This window comes from Pelobates fuscus, chromosome 4 (assembly GCF_036172605.1).
Source record: "Pelobates fuscus isolate aPelFus1 chromosome 4, aPelFus1.pri, whole genome shotgun sequence".
Taxonomy (NCBI): Eukaryota; Metazoa; Chordata; class Amphibia; order Anura; family Pelobatidae; genus Pelobates; species Pelobates fuscus.
Genome location: NC_086320.1, coordinates 371,015,804 through 371,039,820, shown reverse-complemented (window position 1 = coordinate 371,039,820; position 24,017 = coordinate 371,015,804). Strand labels below are relative to the sequence as shown.

Sequence of the window (24,017 nt, the reverse complement as noted above, 5' to 3'; positions counted from 1 at the left end):
TTATTCTGCTGGGATTGTCTTCATTATTTACCCAAAGGTAAACTTCTCATTTCCGTTTTGTGCACTAGTTGTATTTCAATGCACCTCTTCATGCCCAGCTTCTACAGATGTGATCATTTTTTGTGATCAAGAGCACCAGTAATAACTCGCAGTGTATCACGATTGCTCAGTGCTTTGCTCTGTTTGAAATAGCAAGTCGATGAAACTGCTATGGTTGTCATACTAGAGGATAAATAAAGAGATGGTGCTCAATGACTGACCAGTAGAGGGCATGAGTCTCCTTAATGTATGAGTTCAGGTCGGATCACTAGAACCAACCTTTAGAACATTTCTGCTGCAGCCAGCAGAGGGAGCAATTAATTTCCGTTATTTAATATTTTTGCTTTTAAAAATATGGGACACCAGATCAGAGTTTCGTCTTTAGTTTGAAGCAGTCGTCTGTCTCTTACCTGCTAAGTACTTGGTTTGAGCCATATAATACAGAGGTTCCATCAGAGCTGGGGCTGAGCTGAGCACAGGTGTCAAAATGGATATGATCTGCTTAAGCAGAGGGGACACCGGCTGACCTGGGGATTTGGGCTGTGATGGAGAAAAAATACATTCATTTAAGGTTATATGTGGATATATTTAGTGATAGCAAAGTAAACATGTATTAAGATGATTTGTTTTTATAATAATAAAATATTGCTAATGTACAGGTACTCTATACATGGAGTATGCTGCATTCTCTATGTTGAATTTGTTGGTAGAGCAGCACCTATAATATATTGGAGTCATACCTCTTTTGGACATAATGCCAAATATTCTTTCACCACTTTAACGATGAAGCCGGGGTTTAGTTTCTGAAAGTATTCCGTGCCTAGGGGCAATCCTTGAATTGTAGAAAAGTGGCTCTGTAAGGCTTCCTTAAGGAGCTCTGTGATTACCTTTTCTCCCATATCTTTCTTGGAAGCCATGACTGCTTCAACATAGCACATCTCCTAAATCCAGGAACAGAACGTAAAGAAACAAGTCACAAGGCTTATCAACGCCAACCGTAATCAGAAAATCTAGAGCTGTCTTTTTCTTGGGCATAGGGAACCTACTATGGCCGATAAACATAGCATGCAATGTCACCCTTACAACAACCCGCTATTGAAAAGTGCATTGAGCACTCACTCTTACTGGTGTTCTCTATTAATTAGCCAATAATTAGCTTGCGGTGATGCTGTGATTACTGTCAGTGAGAGGGAATTGCTGCTCAAATCCAATGATGATCAAGGTGCAGATCTACACAGATACAGATCAATAACGGGATTAAAGGTTAAAACAGTTTGGGCTTGTTTACATGCTTATTGGTAAAAGGCAGCCAATAAGCATCATCAATACCAACACCCAGTATGTGGTTAAAAAATGACATGTTTCCATGTCTCCCCCCACCATGTAATGTCTGAATCCACAGATATTGACCACCATTTACTGTTTTGCAAATTGTGAATGTCTAGTAAAGATACATAACATTTTTTTTTATTATTTAAATTTCCAATTTATTTCATGCGCGCTTCACCGGAGATTGTTCCAGCAAGTAACCAAGGGTTCATTCAATTAAATAGCAAATTATAGTGAACTTAAAACTGAATTGTCAAACTCTGGCAAAAAGTCTATAGCCACAGCTAGGTTGTTTTATCCTACATTTAGCAATTCAGTGATTAATTCACAATGATATTTACTGAAAAACACATATCCTATGTATAATTGCTGTGATACACACAAAACACGTTAACATTTTTCTTTTTGCAACCCCTCTTTGTATCTACGGCTGCTACTGCTTTTAGTAAAATGCCTTAATAAAATTATGGATTTTAAATATATCCAGAGAGACACTGGTTTTATAGATATGGAAACTCTAAGTGCCTGCAATTGGGTTGTTTTAAATGCATTTCTTGTACAATTATTATTAAAGTGTTTTTGTTTTTCGAAATTTTCTTTTCATCATCGTATAGGACTTTAAAAACCACCCAGCTCCCAACTGCCCCAGGGTTGGTCAAACCCTCAAACTGCCCATAGGGCGGTCAAAGCTCCCAACTGCCCATAGGGCGGTCAAAGCTCCCAACTGCCCATAGGGCGGTCAAAGCTCCCAACTGCCCATAGGGCGGTCAAAGCTCCCAACTGCCCATAGGGCGGTCAAAGCTCCCAACTGCCCCATGGGTGGTCAAAGCATTGAAGTGATTCTTGGGTGGTCAAAGCATCGTACTGCCCCTGGGTTGGTCAAACCTCCCAACCGCCCCTGGGTTGGTCAAAACTCCCAACTGTCCCAGAGGTGGTCAAACCTCCCAACTGTCCCAAGGGTGGTCAAACCTCCCAACTGCCCCAGGGGTGGTCAAACCTCCCAGCTGCCCCAGGGGTGGTCCAACCTCCCACCCCTGGGGTGGTCAAACCTCCCAACCGCCCCTGGGGTGGTCAAACCTCCCAACCGCCCCTGGGGTGGTCAAACCTCCCAACCGCCCCTGGGGTGGTCAAACCTCCCAACCGCCCCTGGGGTGGTAAAACCTCCCAACCGCCCCTGGGGTGGTCCAACCCCAAACCTCCCAACTGTCCCAGGGGTGGTCAAACCTCCCAACTGTCCCAGGGGTGGTCAAACCTCCCAACTGTCCCAGGGGTGGTCAAACCTCCCAACTGTCCCAGGGGTGGTCAAACCTCCCAACTGTCCCAGGGGTGGTCAAACCTCCCAGCTGCCCCAGGGGTGGTCAAACCTCCCAACCGCCACTGGGGTGGTCAAACCTCCCATCCGCCCCTGGATTTGGTCAAACCTCCCAACTGTCCCAGGGGTGGTCAAACCTCCCAACTGCCCCAGGGGCGGTCAGAGCTCCCAATGGTCCCAATTTGGCATAAGAGGAAAAGCGTTCCGTTACTGAACCTTTGTTCTGCCTATAGATTGTTGAATTTCACGGAGGAAGTCGAGTTGCAATGTGGCCTCTTCCAGTTGGTCTTGTAATATCTGGCACCATATAACACCTACATGAGATAAAATATTCTCAGTTTCAGAGACGCAAAGTGACTACAGACACATAAGCATAAAAAAAGCATTAAAGAAAAAATTGACAAAGTCACAGATTGAATTCAGGCACCTGCAGATGGCTCTCGGAAGGCTGCACTCATTAGCCACATAATTTTTTTTTTAAATGAAATATTAGTCTTTTTCTCTTTAGTCTAGTTTAGATTTTGGTTTACATACAGTCAACTCATTCTTGAAGCCCATCCCCTAATTCAGATATGACATAGGAGGAACCTGAAAAACTAAACTACAATCCCCAGATAACACTCCTGTGCCCATGAGGCTCTGCAGTGCAGGGATTTCTGAGATAAACTCAGCAGAGACACAGAAATAGAAAGAGAGCATAAAAATCGGAAGAGTCTCGTTTAGGTTCTTACCTATTAGAGCTTCAGTGTGACCTCCATCCACCTTCACAGCAGTGGAGTACCAGTCAGCTGCTTCTTTCACGTTTCCCTGACACATCAGCTGATTGGCCAGCTCAGTGGCGAGCTCTGCGTGGGTGGGAGCCATTCGGAATGCACGCTCAGTAAATGCAGTGATCTGCTGTAGAATTTCTTGGTGCCTACCACACTAAAAAGAAGGCGTGTTAAGAAAATAATTGTATATTTACAGACATAATAATACTTTCAGGTTGCACTCTGCAGCAGGTTAGAGCTACTAGGAATCTGTCATTCTCAAACTGGTAGGAGAATGTGAAAAAAGATGGATAACTTTTCCTGTTTGATTCAACCGCCTGGGAAAATCTCGAACACATTTCAGCTTATTCTATCTTTAGATTTTAATGGATCAGAAACACAACAAGCCCTGCTTCTATCTATCTAGGAACAAATATAGTGTATAAAGAGAGTGGTCCCTACTTCTACCTAGCTATGGATTTATATATGGTAAAAACAGGTTGAGCCCTGCTTCTATTTATCTATGGATTTATATAGTGTATAAACAGAGCGAGCCCTGCTTCTATCCGTCTATGGATTTATATAGTGTATAAACAGAGCGAGCCCTGCTTCTATCTATGGATTTATATAGTGTATAAACAGAGCGAGCCCTGCTTCTATCTATGGATTTATATAGTGTATAAACAGAGCGAGCCCTGCTTCTATCTATCTATGGATTTATATAGTGTATAAACAGAGCAAGCCCTGCTTCTATCTATCTATGGATTTATATAGTGTATAAACAGAGCGAGCCCTGCTTCTATCTATCTATGGGTTTATATAGTGTATAAACAGAGCGAGCCCTGCTTCTATCTATGGATTTATATAGTGTATAAACAGAGCGAGCCCTGCTTCTATCTATCTATGGATTTATATAGTGTATAAACAGAGCGAGCCCTGCTTCTATCCATCTATGGATTTATATAGTGTATAAACAGAGCGAGTCCTGCTTCTATTGATCTATAGATTTATATAGTGTATAAACAGAGCGAGCCCTGCTTCTATCCATCTATGGATTTATATAGTGTATAAACAGAGCAAGCCCTGCTTCTATTGATCTATAGATTTATATAGTGTATAAACAGAGCGAGCCCTGCTTCTATCTATCTATGGATTTATATAGTGTATAAACAGAGCGAGCCCTGCTTCTATCCATCTATGGATTTATATAGTGTATAAACAGAGCAAGCCCTGCTTCTATTGATCTATAGATTTATATAGTGTATAAACAGAGCGAGCCCTGCTTCTATCTATCTATGGATTTATATAGTGTATAAACAGAGCGAGCCCTGCTTCTATCTATCTATGGATTTATATAGTGTATAAACAGAGCAAGCCCTGCTTCTATCCATCTATGGATTTATATAGTGTATAAACAGAGCAAGCCCTGCTTCTATTGATCTATAGATTTATATAGTGTATAAACAGAGCGAGCCCTGCTTCTATCTATCTATGGATTTATATAGTGTATAAACAGAGCGAGCCCTGCTTCTATCTATCTATGGATTTATATAGTGTATAAACAGAGTGAGCCCTGCTTCTATCTATGGATTTATATAGTGTATGAACATAAACCAGCCTACTTATTGCAAAGGCAATCTGTAAACAGTGTGATTTCCTGCTTTGTTTTAATTCTACAGGATTGTGATTACAGGTGTATGCGCTGGCTCCCAATCAGAGATTGGACAGAACTTCTGGTGCTGAGGTTTATTCTACATCACATCCACTTTGGTAACGTGTGAAACAGAGTGTCTGTGTCTCTCAGTTTGCCAAGTTTTGTTAAGGAAAGTAAGCATATATATTCAATGAAAACATGGACAGCAAATTAAAGAGAAAATCAAAAGTAAGAATTCTTACCAAAGTGCTAATTACTAGGATTTTCTCATAATGGAGTACTGGGTTTCGTGGCTCTACAGAATCCAAAGAAATGAGTAAGTCCTTCACATGGGTTAATGCCTGAAATGGAAGTTAGGGAACGGTTACTGATCAATAATGTGTACTTACGTCAATGTCATTTTGGTGTATAATGCAGATACAGCATTTTGTTAAAGATGTATCACAGAGTACTGTCTCGGCAATGTGCCTCTAATACAAAGCGGTAAAATCCACAGCAAATCCTTATAGTGTGCTTTAATAATGGAATATGCTAAATATACTCACTTTTTCCAAATTTCCTTCTTTGGCAAGGCAATAAATACAAAGAATCTGGAGAGCGTCAATATTAGTGGAATCTTTAGATAAGATTCTGAAATAAAAATGATATCAGCGATATTAATCAAAATAATAAAATGGTAAAAGCCACAGTGATAGTAAAGCTAATGATAAACATAATAGTGGCAATAATAGTAATGATAGTTATTTAAATAATAAGCAAGACATTTAATATTAGCAGTAATAGTAATGATAGTAATATGAATAATAGAAATAATAAGCAAGACATTTAATAATAATAATAATAATAAATGATAGTAATATGAATAATACATAATATGCAAGACATTTAATAATAATAATAATAATAATAATAAATGATAGTAATATGAATAATACATAATATGCAAGACATTTAATAATAGCAGTAATAGTAAAGATAGTAATATGAATAATGTGTATAGTGTATAGTGTTGGGAGAGAAACGGGTTTGGGAGGAATGAGGTTAAATGGATCAGATGATAAAAATCATTCAGCTGGGGGGCGGGGCCGGGCCGCCGAGCCGACTGGAAGCCATCTGCACTGGCTCCAGTTCCAAACCCATGGAAATCACATAAAACGATGATACCGACCGACCCAAAGCCTGATATTCTAACGCCATTTAACAGAGAATATCCCCAGCTTCAATCCGATACCTGGAAGGCACCCACTGCACACCAGATGAGCTAAAACAGCTACCCTCGGCCTACTAGCCGCCATAAGCCTAAACACACGCGGCCGCCGAGATGACTCTTAATGCGATGCCAAGACGGGAAACAGTTTCAAAAAGGAAAACTGGACACAAGGAGCCCAACCGTGGCTCGGGGCACGGCCCCGCTCCCCCCCTCGCCGGCGGGGGTTATCTCGGCCACATGGCGGCAGCTCACACAGCGGCGGGGGTTTTTGCGTTGGTGTCACGCGAGTCGCCTGAACTTGCAAAGGCTGTCTGAAAAGCAGCCCGCTAGCAGACATGGACACTGATGAGGAGGGAAGCCTACACTAATGGGAGGAAGCAATTGCACGCTGCTCTGGGGATCCCGAAGGCAGCTGCCACACGAAAGGACCCCTGGTCGCCCAGCTCCCGAGAGAAGTCACGGACCCGGCCTTTGGGTTCGGGGGTGGCCCAGAGGAGATCTGCTCCCGGCACTGTGAGCCCTGTGGGGCGGGGATACACCTACCTTTCCGGTATACCGGTCGCCGTGAGGAGGTAGACCCAGTCCCAAGTGTGTGGCCGGCGCTCAGTGGGGCAGCTGGATCCAAACACTTCAAGGAAGCATATGCGGTGCTGGGGAGGCGCAGGAGTAAGCCGGGGCATGGACTCTTGAGGGGGGGGTCTGGTGCACTGAGCCGGACTCTGAGTGCCCACGGTGCCGCAGAACGCCACGTGGGTAGGTTGGGCCTGACCTGGGGAAGACTGGTGGAGGATAGACAGCCTAAGGAACCCTCAACAGCAGGCATGACAAACGCTCCCACATACCATTGTTTACTTTTTTGTCGTTCCACTCTATAGTCATATCTAAGGCATGTCATGGAGTACTCCTAACTTTATCCACAAATAGCCTTTACCATGCTGTCAGTTTACTATGTTTTACCCTATCCCATCTAGCAATGCATCTTATACACATGTCTATATAATCTTCTGAATTTGCTCCACACTACTGCTACTGCTATAGACGTGCCAGCCTAGCTTGTTCCACAATTTAAAACAAAATGTGCTGTTTCACACGCCAGTCTTAAACATTGTATGCTAAATTGTAAGCTGTACAGAGTTCAATTAATGATGTTTTATATTTACTCAAGCGAGAATCTACACTGTTGAAATACTAATCCTAATAACTTAAAAATGTGCCTGACTAACATATGTCACAACCTGTATTGCAAATGTTTTCTAAACTTATCCTGATGCCGCTGTTGTGGCGCACCAGAGCAGTATGTTACTATTGTGCACGACAAAAATAAAGAATTAAAAAAAAAAAAAACACAAACAACAGTTAAGCTTTCCTTTATCCCACTTTTCTGTATCAATAAACAAAAATTCTCCTAAAAAAAAAAAAATTCATTCAGCTATTACCATCATCTCCCTCGCAGTCATTCTTATTAAGTTTGCACTAATTATAAAACAGATTACAAACCTTTATAATGCGACAAAATGGGCAGCTAAGGTCAGATGTATGCTGGGAAATACAATGTACATCGAGTACCCGGTAAAGATTTAGGTAGAAATATCTTTAAAAAACGTTAAGCAAGTAAACCAGTATTTTACGTGTGTAATGAGTGAGTGTTAACTCTATGCGAGCAAATCAGAAAGTTCCATGCGCAAGCAGTGAATGCCCTTACCTCTGTGCCATTTCCAAGGTTTGATCCCATTATATGTGCAAGCAGTGAATGCCCTTACCTCTGTGCCATTTCCAGGGTTTGATCCCATTATATGTGCAAGCAGTGAATGCCCTTACCTCTGTGCCATTTCCAAGGTTTGATCCCATTATATGTGCAAGCAGTGAATGCCCTTACCTCTGTGCCATTTCCAGGGTTTGATCCCATTATATGTGCAAGCAGTGAATGCCCTTACCTCTGTGCCATTTCCAGGGTTTGATCCCATTATATGTGCAAGCAGTGAATGCCCTTACCTCTGTGCCATTTCCAGGGTTTGATCCCATTATATGTGCAAGCAGTGAATGCCCTTACCTCTGTGCCATTTCCAGGGTTTGATCCCATTATATGTGCAAGCAGTGAATGCCCTTACCTCTGTGCCATTTCCAGGGTCTGATCCCAGTCTTGCTGAGCCAAGGATAACTTCATTTTGAGAGTATGTGCTGGGATGAAGTGAGGGAAATTCACGATGATTTGATTAACCAGTCCCAGGGCTTCTGAATAATTCTGTTGCATTGTAAAACATGTGGCCTGCAGAGAGAACATTACACAGTATGATCTATCTTTTTTTCATCAGAAAACAGCCATCTGAAGAAGATATAAATATATAACAAAGTACTTGGGAAGGACTGATTGTTTGTTACCTTGCGATATGTTTCCTTACTAGTGGAATGATTATAGAGAGGTTAAAGGTGGCACAAACAAAGTATGTTTCTTTTAATGTTGGTTGGGCTGCTGAAGACCAACATCAAAACAATTAACATTCAAAACAATTATTTGCCACCGATATCAGCAGCCTCCCACCAACATTGTTAAAGAAATGGAATGGTGGTCAATTACTGGCTAGGATGCTGCAGAAGCTTAGACAACGGCTTCACATTCACAAAATTAGAGTAGGGGAAAATAGGTCCACCCCATTCCCTCAAGAGATCACAAGGTCTTTTCACACATATTACAGCACTTTCTAATCTGGCACCCATCGTGACAACAGAGCATCAAGCTTGTCAAGAGGCAGAAATTCACAATAACCTGTTCGATAAGATTGAGAAGGAATTACCCCCAGACACAGCTTAGTATTATAGTCAGAGTTTACAAGAGGCATTAAAATCCACCAATACAGTAAGGTCACCAGGTCCAGATGGTCTTTTGTGATAATACTATAAGGCCCCCCAGCCCTCCCTTAGTACGCCACTGAACCAGGGTACATAGTATTCATATTGTCCTTTAATATATGGGTGTGGGGATTGGCAGGTTATGTATGTGCATATGTGTGGCGAAACCGACCTCGCCACGTGTCCTTGCAGGGGGCTGCTTGCCCGCCTCGGAGGTACCCAGTCGGGGTGCCCGTCGATCTGTTACAATATGCCAGGTTAAACTTTCACTTTAAGGTTACAGTGCATACACAACCAATGCAGCTCCAAATCTTAAAAGGCTTCTTAAAATCACATTTGGGAAGCAAATAATTATGTCAATATGGCCATACAGTGTTTAAACCTATTTCAGCTCATAAGTAGATCTAGCAATGATGCCATTTATATAGCGCCAACAGTTTCAGTAGCGCTTTACAATATTATAAGAGGGGGGATTTAACTATAAATAGGACAATTTTGGGCTATTATGCTTGATATTTTATTCAGATATTTCACTGTTATATCATTTCTTATTGTTCCTCAGGATGAGGTTCAAGGCCTTGGGTTTAGTACTGTTGCTTCCAATGATGGGGGTTGATGTCTATTATAACTTACCTGTGTATATATGTACATATATATATTTTTATTTTTCTCCTTTATTTTGAGCCATATTGTTCTGGGTTAATGTGGCACAAGTTGGTCTGCATAAAATATGTGTAGCTGCATGATCGAGATATATCGATATGGGTGACATCTGCAGTGTACCTATTTTGTATTTAGATTCCTCTATTTCTTACCTGATTTAGATTCTTGCTGTCTAATGGAAATTATCAGTCTTTTATATTATTTGGTTAAATATTCTAACGGAGTTTCTTAAGCTGGTACAATATCAGATTTTGTAGAATTATATTGCAAAGTGTTTTAATTTTTATGAATATGTTTATTGAATTGCTAATATTACAAATGCCATGTGTGTATGTTTTAATGTTTAATAGGTTTCACTCTTATTGATTGATTACCTGTAATTATCCACTCCGGTGATTACCTGCTGGTTCTATCTTGAGCAGGTATTTAAACCCTGGGTGGGGGTTTACGTACACGTACTGATCTTGATAAAGTCCCACAGTTTGGGACGAAACGCGTCGATCTGCGGGCTGCTGGCTGTTCCCTTCTTTCCGGTCCTCCCTGGGTTTGACGTTCAATCTTTATTTGGCTGAATACCGCGCCCTTTTTTGAAGACTCCGACCGCGGTATATGTTTATGGGCTGTTGCTATCTGGGCAGTTATCTTTATTTCACCACTCTGCACCCATTCATCTTTGCTACTCCATTTCCACCGCAGTCTTTTTTGAAGATCCCGACCACGGTGTGAGGGAGTTGGAGTCCCCCTTATTGGCTTCATCTGGCTGCTATTTAGATCTGCCCGGTAGTATTTACATCTTGCCGACCCAGGGAAGTCTTCTGGACGTTTTTTCATTTTTTCTTCTGGTTATATTTACCTCTGGTGGGGGCCCACACCAAGGTCAGGTACTTTTATATTTATATTTATTATTATTGTTTATACTGGTATTTTGATTTTTTTGTGTTTTTTATTACGCTACTTGCTGTGTCCACTCTATCTCCACTAAGTCATTGATCTTTAATTTTCCATTGAGGTTTTTCACCTTTAATGGCTACTATTTAGTGAAGTTAGTTAGTGGATACATTTAGATATACATATTGTTGCTCTCTTTTGTGATACTTTTGAATTTATTATGATTTTTGTCTGGTTAGATTTAACAGTGGAGATTGGAATCAGCCCCCTGCTTATTAATTTTTTTTTATATATGTGATAATTAATAAAAGGAAATGTTAATTATTTTATTTTATTTGTCTAGGTTTATATTAATGAGCGCACATACCCAATTTTCTATTTCTGAGTGTATAACTCATCAAGTCGCTAGGGTGGGTTTGGAGCTGCTTTCTTTTATAATTTTGTTGTGTTATTTTTGTGTGTACCGCTTTTATATAAGTTATAAATAGGACAATTACAAGAACACTTACAGGAACGATAGGCTCAAACGAGCTTACAATCTATAGGATCCATAATCAATAATGTATTGCTTTTAATGCTTTGTGTGTAAAAGTTACCTCTACTCCAGCTGGAAGCATCAAGGATAAAGAAAAATATTTCGATTTACTCATCATATAACATTACCTTTCCAATTATCCCAAATATATCTCTAACTCCTTGACTGCCTTCTTCAAAGTATCTCAGGCATTTTGAAACAGTTGTTTTCTTGTTAGATGTTAGCTGCAGCCATCCTTTGAGCACCAGCCCCTGGGAAAAAAAAAAAATTTTATTGGACGTCTGACTTTCATTGTTTCAATCACAAAACGCCGATATACTGTAAGAATCAGGTGGGCAGGTTTTAGCTCTGGGATACGACAAATGCTCTGGAATGCTGCATTCAAAAAAGATTTGTCATGCACATTAATTATTTCAAACAGACTCATTAGCGGTGGGGCTCTCAGAGGAAGCAGCTGGGGCAAGACCTCAGTGTCTCAGGACCGGCACCACCTTTCACTATCTTAGAGAAAGAGTTACTTAAGGAGCCAGGGTGAGTGATCTGAGCCACCAAAGAGAAAGGTTTTCTGCTTTCTTGCTAGACTCCACCAGGCAAAGTTATTTTTGGGAACGAGAGTTAATCATGAAATTATTAAGGCATGACTCTCTTAATGGGAGTGAATGTCAGGAGTGACATTCATGTGCATGAACTTAAGTAGTTAGAAGTGATTATCTAACAAATAGTTATTATCCTAATAACGTTAGATGTCAATAAAGGGACACTAAAAGCACCAAAACAACTTTAGCTTAAAGCCCTGCAGTCTCACTGCTCAAGTTTATTCACTTTGTTTTTGCATCCCTAGTCACCCCTCCCTGCATGTGACATACAAAGTCTTCCTACACACTTCCTTTAAAGAGAGATCTAATGTTTAAACATCCTTTATTGCACAGTCTGTTTATTTTGGATTTATTACTTCCTGCTCTGTTAATAGCCTGCAACAGCCTGCTGTGTTCAACGAACAGAGCAGGGAAAAACATCTAAAGCCAACACACTGTGCTGCCAGATCTGACTGATTATGAAACCACTTTTTCATGTAGTCTGTGTGAGTCACAACCAGGGAAGGTGTAATTAGGGCTGCATAAACAGAAACAAAAGTTATTTAACCCCTAAATGGCAGTGAATTGGGCAGTGAGACTGTAAGGGGCATGATCTATACACCAAATCTGTTTCATTAAGCTAAAGTTGTTTTGATGCTTAGAGTATCCCTTTAAAGGGCTGCATATGAAAATTCAGCAAAAGCATAAAAACAATATATGTAGTAAAGTACTGCCCTCTGTGGTCAATCACAGTACTGCAGGTTCAAAAGGGCTGATATAATCCCAATTTTTCAGATTAGAGGTACATGAAAAGTATGCGTGCAAACCTGCCATTAATCGCACTGTGCAGCTGGCAGATGCCATCTGTATTCTTACAATGGATATTGACACATTGGAGTTGTTGATAATGAACACATCTGGAATAAAATTCTAAAAGTTGAAAAATGCGCAGGAATACTTCATTGGTTTCCAGAGGGACTCGTCTTAAAAAAACTCAATTCAACCTACACTATATGTACAAATGTATTGGGACACCTGACCATTACACCATCAGGGACTTTTATGACACTGCGTTCTAAATACATAGACAATAATGTGTAGTTGGTCCCTCCTTTGCAGCTATAACAGCTTCCACTCTTCTGTGAAGGCTTTCCACATGTTGGAGAGTTTCTGTGGGTATTTTTGCCCATTTATCCAGTAGAGCATTTCTGAGGTCAGGCACTGATGTCAGATGAGAAGACCAGGCTCGCAATTTTCATTTCTGTTCATCCCAAAGGTGTTTGATGGGGTTGAGGTGAGGGCTCTGTTCGGGCTTCCACATTAAACTCATCTAACCATGTCTTAATTTTCCTTGCTTTGCGCGCTAGGGCACAGTCATGCTGAAATAGAAAAGAAGCTTTCTCAAACTGTCCCACAAAGTTGGAAGCATAACATATCAATGAAGACTTAAGATGTTCCTTCACTGGAAGTAAGGGGCCTAGCCTTATCCCTAAAAAGCAGCTCCATACCATTATCCCTCCTCCACCAAACTTTACAGCTGGCACAATGTACTCAGGCAGATAACATTCTCCTGGCATCCACCAAACCCAAACTCGACCATCAGACTGCCAAACAGAGAAGCTTGATTTGTCACTCCACAGAACACATCTTCACTGCTCCAGTGGCATGTTTTACACCGCTCGATCCGACGCTTGGCATTGTATTTGTTGATGTGAGGCTTGCATGCAGCTGCTCGGCCACAGTTTTCCTGCTGATATTTTTGCCAGTGGAATTATGGAACTCTTCAGCTGTGGAATTAGCAGAGCATTGGCAACTTGTACACACTATGCACCTCAGCACTCAGTTTCTGCTGCTTCTAAACGCTTCCATTTTCCAATAATACCACTTATAGGGGATCGTGGAATGTCTAGCAGGGATGTTCATGAACTGACTTATTGCAAAGGTGGCGTCCTAACACAATACCATGCTTGAATTCACTGAGGTCTTCAGAACGACCCATTTTTTTCACAAATGTTTGTAAATGCAGACTACATGGCTAGGTGCTCTATTTTATAGACCTGTGGCAATGGGTCTGATTAAAACACCTGAATTCACTAATTAAGACAACGTACTTTTGTCCATGTAGTGTACACTGAAAATGAGCTTACAGTAAACAGGAAGGCATATTGATGGCATATTATGCTAATCCATCCACATGTTTAACTATAATGAAAACAAAGAAATTACTACACTGTCTGCACTGTGGATGTCTCTCAAATACTCACTGAGTTTTATCCTATCAGGGGCTTATAAAAAATTGTCATCCTCTTATTTCTCAGTACAAAATCTGTACCTTAATGTGCGCACACATGCGTCTACCAAAGAAATGTCTGTAGAGAAAAAACACTGGTGACAGGCCAAATAGGTATTATCGTATTTAAAGATATATATTTCTATTGTTCACTGAATCTGTACAAATTATAACAGGGTTACTTTGCCTATTCCAGAGATAGTCTGACACCTTTGATGTTATCGTGCACAATACTCTATGAAATGACAGTTAGTGCATTCGTGCCGATACCCAATTCCAAAGTTACCATGGTGACGGAACCCTTCCTTACCTCTTTGGACCTGTTGGATATTTTAAGCATCCTATCAATGTACTCTTGGGCCTTGTCACCTCTGCCTAATAGCCACAGGAACAGGCCTGCATAATACAAGGCCTTATCCCCTGCTGTTTTACGGCATTCCTTCATCTTGTTTTCTAATTCTGAAACGGCATCATTATCTGAAAAAGAGAAGAAAAAAAGTCAGAAGGTTGCAACATTCACATACAGACATGTTTCTCAAAAATAGAATGATTCTTTAATGTACCTAACTCTTGTATTTTTCAGTACTTACAATTAAAAAGTGTTATCTCCACCCAAGTGTCCCTGAACTCCCAGGTCCAGCCATACCGTCTAAAAGACACGATGGAGATCTTATCTAGATGCCACAACTCGCCACAAAAACCCAAATCCCTTTCGCTGTGTTATAGGACCATACTTGACTACATTACCCCCAACTCTTCCAACTATGTACAAAAATGGGAACAGGAGGGAATGCCAACACTTACAGACACGCACTGGCTCTCGGCACTAACTGCTCTTTCAGGCCTCACCTCCTGCTTTTCACACGTGGAAGCGCATAAAAAAGTGATATACAGATGGTACCTCACACCACAGAGACTTCACCAGATATACCCCAATACAAGCCCAAAATTCTGGAGATGCTTGACAGACATAGGCAACATGATGCATATATGGTGGGAGTGTAAAGAGATATCACCGCTCTGGACGCAAGTCCACTTACTCCTGCAACGATTAATTCACCATGAAGAACCCTTGACACCGACATTAACACTCCTATTAATCTTCCCTACCCATTGGAAGAAAGCAGATAAAAAGATAGCTTCCCTAATAATCCTAGCAGCTCGACATCTAATAGCCCAAAATTGGAAGGCCACTAGGTGCCCTTCCCGAAATGAACTACTGGATAGGATTACTCATTATTATAAATATGAACTACTAGCTTCCACCTCCCACGCGCTCAGAGCACAGACTGTAAAGGTCTGGAAACCGTTTGTAGAGATGACCCACCGAACCACATCCACTGACGACGCGACTAAGGGAATCACTCCCCAAACATCACAGGTCTTGCGAACTATCGCCACCTCCACGTTATAGGGTTATGAGAGGACGCCCTGGACCTCTGTACACGGTTACCTATTGTCCCCACTGTTAATCTTGGTATAAATCGAATGGTATATATCTACTTATATGAGAGCTGGCTATGTTTATGAGTACCAATGCTTTATCACCTTGCTGTATCACCTTGTAATAGCTGAGTAACTATGCCACCAAGACTGTTTATATTGACTGCCTTGATTGTACTGGTCCCCTTCCCCATCCCCTTCTTTATTCTGTACCCTTCTACCCCCCCCCCCCCCCACCCCTCTCTTTTGTTTAACATTTAAATCTTCGAATTCTCGGATTCGGGGAAATAAACATTTTCAATTAAAAAAAAGAGAATGATTCTGCCAATATTCCCCTTCTTCCGTTCCTGAATTTAATTTCTCATGACACTCAGACAGATCAAAGTTAACCATCACTGGGTTCTTAAATTCCCCACTATTCCTCTAAAATGAGTTAAGGAGGGTCTGTTGAACTTATTTCAATTCAATGTCACCCCTGCCACTGTCAAGGTCTATGATGAAAATTAGAAATGCACAGCGGCAGGTCTGGTCCAGGTGGTGATAGTGGAGGTATTGGCACAACCTGAAGTGCTAGAGTCACTGTAAATGAGGGTGAATTTCCATTGAATACTCTTAGTAAGACAATCTCAGCCCAATCTATAGAGATGCATGTTTTTGAAATTATAATACATTAATTAATATGTCAAATAAATGTACACAAAGGTCTGGGGGACATTGTGCGTACAAAGCTAAAAATAGATTAAATGTGATATGTTTACTTAAATCGTGACAGGCTCAGTTCCCAATCCCAGAAGAGTTGGGAATGAAATGGTTTCTGTACCAATAAACCAATGCTGCAAGCCATATCAGTACAACCACGGCCCCTGCCCCTCTGCATACAGGTTGTGGGCGGTCACCTGTTTCGTAGCTGAATACCTCCCTATGAATAAAAAGGTTCTAAGTAACTCAAGCATCAAATTCTTTAGGATTGAAACACCTTTGTAAAGTGACAGGAGTGGTGACATGTGTGATGGATCCATTGGCTGCTGACCCAAACTAATTAATATACTCAGTGATTACACAATTGCTCTCTAAATGCCTGGTTACATCAGATACAACATGCATAGTGATAAGAGAATCTTAGAGGAAATATGCATCAGGTATTAATTGAGATGCTGTTACCAATGCTTTCATTTCTTTTGTGAGCATAGATTAGTGCCATGGTAGCACACAGAGAGGTATCCGGGATATCCTTGATATATTCCAGCTCTCGAATGGCATCCTGTACACGGTCTGCAGATAAATAAAAGCAGAAAGGATTACACATTCCTATAATGAATATATAATCTGTATGTTGCATCAAAAATAAAATGTAAACGGACGCCGACTCACAAAACTCTCCATCGCTCTGCTACCGCATATATATCGCCCTTATCACTAAAGGATATCTGCAGCAGGGCAGTGAACTGCAAAATGTGGTTGTGAAAAATTCTCCAACTGACAACTTGATTTAATTATTTGGGAAAGGTTTTTCAAATGATCACAATCTGTTAGAAAAACTCTTCTAATAATTTATCTACAAAAACTCCCTTAGCCTTTAATGGTGATTTCTGTATATAATATTGGGGGAGTGCAAGGGGCACCTATAGTTGTTATGGTACTTGAGGTGTTTAAAGGACCACTAAAGTCAAACTTCAACTCAATCAGTGGTCTGGATGCAGTGGTCCTGAACTTTTAACCCTTTAATGTAAAAAATGCTGTTTTGTTTACTTTAAAAGGTAAAGCAAGCCTCTAGTGGCTGTCTTTCTGATAGCCACTAGGGGCGCTAACATCTCCATAAATGAGTAGCACTTGGTCTAGCACTGCTCTCCAAATCAAATGCTTCTTTATGAGATGAGATGGATTGGACAAGATCGAATGATGATATCAGCATGCTTGCTGGCATCACTGGAGGAAGAGCTGTAGATTGTAGGGCTGAAAAAGAGGGGAGTTAACTTTTACAAAGCTAAGCTGTGTGCTGGCAGCAATATAAGGGAACCTACATTACCGAAATGGCAATTGTTATTATCAGGACTATAGGTTCTCTTTGAAACAGAAAACTTAGACTACTAAAAAAATGGAATATTCTATTTATGATGCAGCTCCATTTAACTTACTTCCAGCCCAGTTACTGCTCTGCTGTGGGCTAGTGTTACAAAGCCCAGCTCTAACCTGTATCACACGGTCACCCCAACTCTAAAAAGCGTACTCATTTAAAACTGAATTATACCGAACTGAAAACCTCACAGTAAAATGCTCTACTCCGACTACTATAATCAGCCACCATTCAGCCTAAATGTTGCAATTTGGTTTTCCCTTCACCATAATTATATTTTACTGAATAAAGCAATAAGCGTCACATGACTATCAGTAAACCCTGAAATTAAAGCTAAACACCCTGGCAACAATAATTAAAACATTGAGTGCAGCACCATTACAGAGTCACTCAGGCAAAGCTATTTTAATGGTGACCTTCGGAATGCATGGATATCTTATAAAATCAATCGCTAATTAAATAATATTGCCTTGTGTGTGCATTGATTTATAATTACCTTCCATAAGGATGCCAAAAGTCTTGAAAAACTGAAGTACTGGATCATTACTATACTTCTTGAGTCCTTCTTTTGCTAGGTTTTGGACATGCCGATAATATTTATCATAGGCGTATAAAATTATTCCCGCCTAAGGAACATAAAAAGTAAAATTTCAAAGGTTAAATTAGCTGTCGTCTTACATATCTGGCATAATAACTATAGAGGGTTATGATTTCATAAATCAACAGCTAGCGGTACACAGCACTGAGTTTTCAATATTTAACAACATGATTCGTAAAAAAAGATATTATAACAACTCACCTGACACATTCCTAAATCAACCCAGTAGACACCATAATAACAACGAATTAAACTGGTTACGGCAGATCTGCCATCAGATATTTTGAGGCCCTTTACACAGCGCAAGGCCTCATGCCCTGATGGTGGCCCTGGGTTATGGAGCCTGGAGTCTATGGGCTCTGGGTTGCCAGTAATGTTTTCGTCATTTTGTAGAGATTCTTGGACTCCACTGACTGCAGCCTGGCCTCCAATTACAATACGGAGGAGGCAGAGATATATTTCCACCCCATGCCTATTCATGCCAGGTCTTGGGGCAGTGATTAGCTGAGAACGCTCAGCTGACACTCCCAACCTATCAGTTCTTGCTGGTATGGCGTGAAGCAAAACTTAGCTCCGGCTCTAAAATTTCATCATAGGAAGGCAAGTTATGGGTGACCAAGACTCTGTTAAATGGAGAATATATCATTTAGCACTGATGCAGGACCCGGCGTCCATGAAATCCAGGCATCGTAGCCACTTCAATCTGTTGAACTGGTTAAGCTGCCTACAGTGTTACTAAGTAAAAACAGACATTGCTGCGATCATTCAGCAAAAAAGTCACCTTGGTACATTTATGTACACTCAGAGGTTTATTTAAAAAAACACCCGACTGTCGCAAACTGAAATCCAAATTACAAAATTTAGGCTAATACGGCCAAATTATGGCTATAGCTGAGGTTCACAATTCCGCTATTTTAGACTAAATTTTATAATTCAGCTCAAAAAACTCCATATTTAATGAATAAGGCCCACAAAGATATACTCTGAAAAAATTGGGAATTATAGAGATGTGAGAAGGGAGTTGCAATAGTTTAGTTTAGGAGACATTTGCCCAATGGGAAGGTTTTCAGCTTGGATATTTGACCAATAGGAAATCGCCATGCACAAGCTGAGGTATCTGACTGCTACTCCCCAAAATCCTAAGTTCTCATTTGTTTACCCATAGCTATCAACACAAACAATAAAATTATTGAACAAAACAGATATATTTATCAAAGAGACAAAACATACACAATTTAAAGGCACGTGATATCTTTCATGTTTTAATAAAATATTCCATAATGGTGTTATTCTCCACACTGAACCTAAAACATTGTTAGAGTCAGTATAGTGTGAAATGTTAACAATAAAAGGAAAAAGAACTAGAATAGATCTCTTAGCGTAGTCCAGTCTGCTCACCATTATGTGGGGTTCTGTGTCTGCCATTGTGAAGTGTTATCTCTGGAGGGGAGGGGGTTCCTGAAAGAAAAAGATTGTGAAATACTGTAACTAAATGTTACATCTGTATAAATGGCAAACTAATTATCATCTAATTATCTACACGAAAAAACACTAGAAATAATTCCTTATGACACTGTTTCTGTTACCAATAATTTAATATTCAATTCTGAATCATAACAACCAACACTAGTGAATAATCTACTAGAATCAACAACGAAATCATCCCTGGCACATTGATTTATCCCAAGCTGTCTCTCTATCACACGATCCCAAGGTGTCTCTCTATCACACGATCCCAAGCGGTCTCTTTATCTTAATATCCCAAGCTGTCTCTCTATCACACGATCCCAAGCTGTCTCTCCATCACACGATCCCAAGCTGTCTCTCCATCACACGATCCCAAGCTGTCTCTCCATCACACGATCCCAAGCTGTCTCTCCATCACACGATCCCAAGCTGTCTCTCCATCACACGATCCCAAGCTGTCTCTCCATCACACGATCCCAAGCTGTCTCTCCATCTCAATATCCCAAGCTGGTTCTCTATCACAATATCTCAAAGCTGTCTCTGTCTATATATTACAGACTGTCTAACTCAGTATCCCAAGCTGTCTCTGTCTATATATTACAGACTGTCTAACTCAGTATCCCAAGCTGTCTCTGTCTATATATTACAGACTGTCTAACTCAGTATCCCAGGCTGTGTCTAACTCACTATCCCAGGCTGTTTCTGTCTATATTACTCAATATTCCAAGCTGTCTCTCTATCACAATATTCGAAGCTGTCTTTCCATCACACGATCCCAAGTTGTCTCTCCATCTCAATATCCCAAGCCGGTTCTCTATCACAATATCCCAAAGCTGTCTCTGTCTATATATTACAGACTGTCTAACTCAGTATCCCAAAGCTGTCTCTGTCTATATATTACAGACTGTCTAACTCGGTATCCCAAAGCTGTCTCTGTCTATATATTACAGACTGTCTAACTCGGTATCCCAAGCTGTCTCTGTCTATATATTACAGACTGTCTAACTCGGTATCCCAAGCTGTCTCTGTCTATATATCACAGACTGTCAAACTCAATATCCCAGGCTGTGTCTAACTCACTATCCCATGCTGTTTCTGTCTATATTACAGACTGTCTAACTGAATATTCCAAGCTGTCTCTCCATCACAATATCCCAAGCTGTCTCCATTACAATATCCCAAGCTGTCTCCATTACAATATCCCAAGCTGTCTCTCCATCTCAATATCCCAAGCTGTCTCTCCATCTCAATATCCCAAGCTGTCTGTTTATATTACAGACTGTCTAACTCGGTATCCAAAGCTGGCTCTGTCTATATATTTCAGACTGTCTAACTCGGTATCCCAGGCTGTCTCTGTCTATATTACAGACTGTCTAACTCAGTATCTCAGGCTGTCTCTGTCTATATTACAGACTGTCTAACTCAGTATCCCAGGCTGTCTCTGTCTATATATTACAGACTGTCTAACTCAGTATGCCAGACTGTCTCTATCTGCCAGTAGGCTCTTTCTATACTCAGTGTTCTCAGGCTGTCTCACTCTGTAATTCCAGCTATCTCCGGCTGTCTCTTCCTGAATCCCAGGCTGTCTCACTCTGTAATTCCAGCTATCTCCGGCTGTCTCTTCCTGAATCCCAGGCTGTCTCACTCTGTAATTCCAGCTATCTCCGGCTGTCTCTTCCTGAATCCCAGGCTGTCTCACTCTGTAATTCCAGCTATCTCCGGCTGTCTCTTCCTGAATCCCAGGCTGTCTCACTCTGTAATTCCAGCTATCTCCGGCTGTCTCTTCCTGAATCCCAGGCTGTCTCACTCTGTAATTCCAGCTATCTCCGGCTGTCTCTTCCTGAATCCCAGGCTGTCTCACTCTGTAATTCCAGCTATCTCCGGCTGTCTCTTCCTGAATCCCAGGCTGTCTCACTCTGTAATTCCAGCTATCTCCGGCTGTCTCTTCCTGAATCCCAGGCTGTCTCACTCTGTAATTCCAGCTATCTCCGGCTGTCTCTTCCTGAATCCCAGGCTGTCTCACTCTGTAATTCCAGCTATCTCCGGCTGTCTCTTCCTGAATCCCAGGCTGTCTCACTCTGTAATTCCAGCTATCTCCGGCTGTCTCTTCCTGAATCCCAGGCTGTCTCACTCTGTAATTCCAGCTATCTCCGGCTGTCTCTTCCTGAATCCCAGGCTGTCTCACTCTGTAATTCCAGCTATCTCCGGCTGTCTCTTCCTGAATCCCAGGCTGTCTCACTCTGTAATTCCAGCTATCTCCGGCTGTCTCTTCCTGAATCCCAGGCTGTCTCACTCTGTAATTCCAGCTATCTCCGGCTGTCTCTTCCTGAATCCCAGGCTGTCTCACTCTGTAATTCCAGCTATCTCCGGCTGTCTCTTCCTGAATCCCAGGCTGTCTCACTCTGTAATTCCAGCTATCTCCGGCTGTCTCTTCCTGAATCCCAGGCTGTCTCACTCTGTAATTCCAGCTATCTCCGGCTGTCTCTTCCTGAATCCCAGGCTGTCTCACTCTGTAATTCCAGCTATCTCCGGCTGTCTCTTCCTGAATCCCAGGCTGTCTCACTCTGTAATTCCAGCTATCTCCGGCTGTCTCTTCCTGAATCCCAGGCTGTCTCACTCTGTAATTCCAGCTATCTCCGGCTGTCTCTTCCTGAATCCCAGGCTGTCTCACTCTGTAATTCCAGCTATCTCCGGCTGTCTCTTCCTGAATCCCAGGCTGTCTCACTCTGTAATTCCAGCTATCTCCGGCTGTCTCTTCCTGAATCCCAGGCTGTCTCACTCTGTAATTCCAGCTATCTCCGGCTGTCTCTTCCTGAATCCCAGGCTGTCTCACTCTGTAATTCCAGCTATCTCCGGCTGTCTCTTCCTGAATCCCAGGCTGTCTCACTCTGTAATTCCAGCTATCTCCGGCTGTCTCACTCTGTAATTCCAGCTATCTCCGGCTGTCTCTTCCTGAATCCCAGGCTGTCTCACTCTGTAATTCCAGCTATCTCCGGCTGTCTCTTCCTGAATCCCAGGCTGTCTCACTCTGTAATTCCAGCTATCTCCGGCTGTCTCTTCCTGAATCCCAGGCTGTCTCACTCTGTAATTCCAGCTATCTCCGGCTGTCTCTTCCTGAATCCCAGGCTGTCTCACTCTGTAATTCCAGGTATCCCAGGCTGTCTCACTCTGTAATTCCAGGTATCCCAGGCTGTCTCACTCTGTAATTCCAGGTATCCCAGGCTGTCTCACTCTGTAATTCCAGGTATCCCAGGCTGTCTCACTCTGTAATTCCAGGTATCCCAGGCTGTCTCACTCTGTAATTCCAGGTATCCCAGGCTGTCTCACTCTGTAATTCCAGGTATCCCAGGCTGTCTCACTCTGTAATTCCAGGTATCCCAGGCTGTCTCACTCTGTAATTCCAGGTATCCCAGGCTGTCTCACTCTGTAATTCCAGGTATCTCAGGCTGTCTAATTCTGTAATTCCAGGTATCTCAGGCTGTCTAACTCTGTAATTCCAGGTATCTCAGGCTGTCTAACTCTGTAATTCCAGGTATCCCAGGCTGTCTCACTCTGTAATTCCAGGTATCCCAGGCTGTCTCACTCTGTAATTCCAGGTATCCCAGGCTGTCTCACTCTGTAATTCCAGGTATCCCAGGCTGTCTCACTCTGTAATTCCAGGTATCTCAGGCTGTCTAACTCTGTAATTCCAGGTATCTCAGGCTGTCTAACTCTGTAATTCCAGGTATCTCAGGCTGTCTAACTCTGTAATTCCAGGTATCTCAGGCTGTCTAACTCTGTAATTCCAGGTATCTCAGGCTGTCTAACTCTGTAATTCCAGGTATCTCAGGCTGTCTATTCCTGTATCCCGGGCTGCCTCACTCTGTAATTCCGGGTATCCCAGGCTGTCTCTTACTGTATCCCAGGCTGTCTCACTCTGTAATTCCGGGTATCCCAGGCTGTCTCTTACTGTATCCAAGGCTGTCTCACTCTGTAATTCCGGGTATCCCAGGCTGTCTCACTCTGTTATTCCTGTATCTCGGGCTGTCTCTTACTGTATCCCAGGCTGTCTCACTCTGTTATTCCTGTATCTCGGGCTGTCTCTTACTGTATCCCAGGCTGTCTCACTCGGTATCTCGGGCTGTCTCACTCTCCCGGACTGTCTCTCGCTTTGCGTCCCTGGTAACCGCTGCTCTCATGTTGGTTGCTATTGACGTATTTACCTGCCGATCGCTCGGCGATGGATTACACAGGCAGGGCATTAGATGAGCCGCGCGGCCGATCGCTCGGCGATGGATTACACAGGCAGGGCATTGGACGCGCGGCTAAGAATGCCGATCGCTCGGCGATGGATTACACAGGCAG

At 41.9% G+C, this 24,017-nt stretch overlaps 1 protein-coding gene across 2 annotated transcripts in view; it reads right to left on the bottom strand.

Annotated features, from left to right (window-relative positions):
* TTC21A (tetratricopeptide repeat domain 21A) overlaps window positions 1–23,850 on the bottom strand; it is a 53,251-nt gene extending 29,401 nt beyond the window's left edge. The window contains exons 1-13 of one of the 2 annotated variants that reach the window (XM_063452708.1): window positions 23,761–23,850; window positions 19,605–19,664; window positions 18,105–18,234; window positions 16,696–16,806; window positions 14,402–14,568; window positions 11,355–11,477; window positions 8,402–8,559; window positions 5,629–5,713; window positions 5,326–5,424; window positions 3,412–3,604; window positions 2,897–2,994; window positions 780–980; window positions 450–579 (exon numbers count right to left, since the gene is read on the bottom strand). In XM_063452708.1, the coding sequence (XP_063308778.1) occupies window positions 450–579; window positions 780–980; window positions 2,897–2,994; window positions 3,412–3,604; window positions 5,326–5,424; window positions 5,629–5,713; window positions 8,402–8,559; window positions 11,355–11,477; window positions 14,402–14,568; window positions 16,696–16,806; window positions 18,105–18,234; window positions 19,605–19,631 (1,522 nt within the window). In that variant the 5' untranslated portion in view covers window positions 19,632–19,664; window positions 23,761–23,850. Of the gene's footprint in view, window positions 1–449; window positions 580–779; window positions 981–2,896; window positions 2,995–3,411; window positions 3,605–5,325; window positions 5,425–5,628; window positions 5,714–8,053; window positions 8,077–8,401; window positions 8,560–11,354; window positions 11,478–14,401; window positions 14,569–16,695; window positions 16,807–18,104; window positions 18,235–19,604; window positions 19,665–23,760 lie in introns of those variants that run through there. The other variant, XM_063452709.1, reaches the window with a different exon arrangement.
* Window positions 23,851–24,017: the final 167 nt, after the last annotated feature.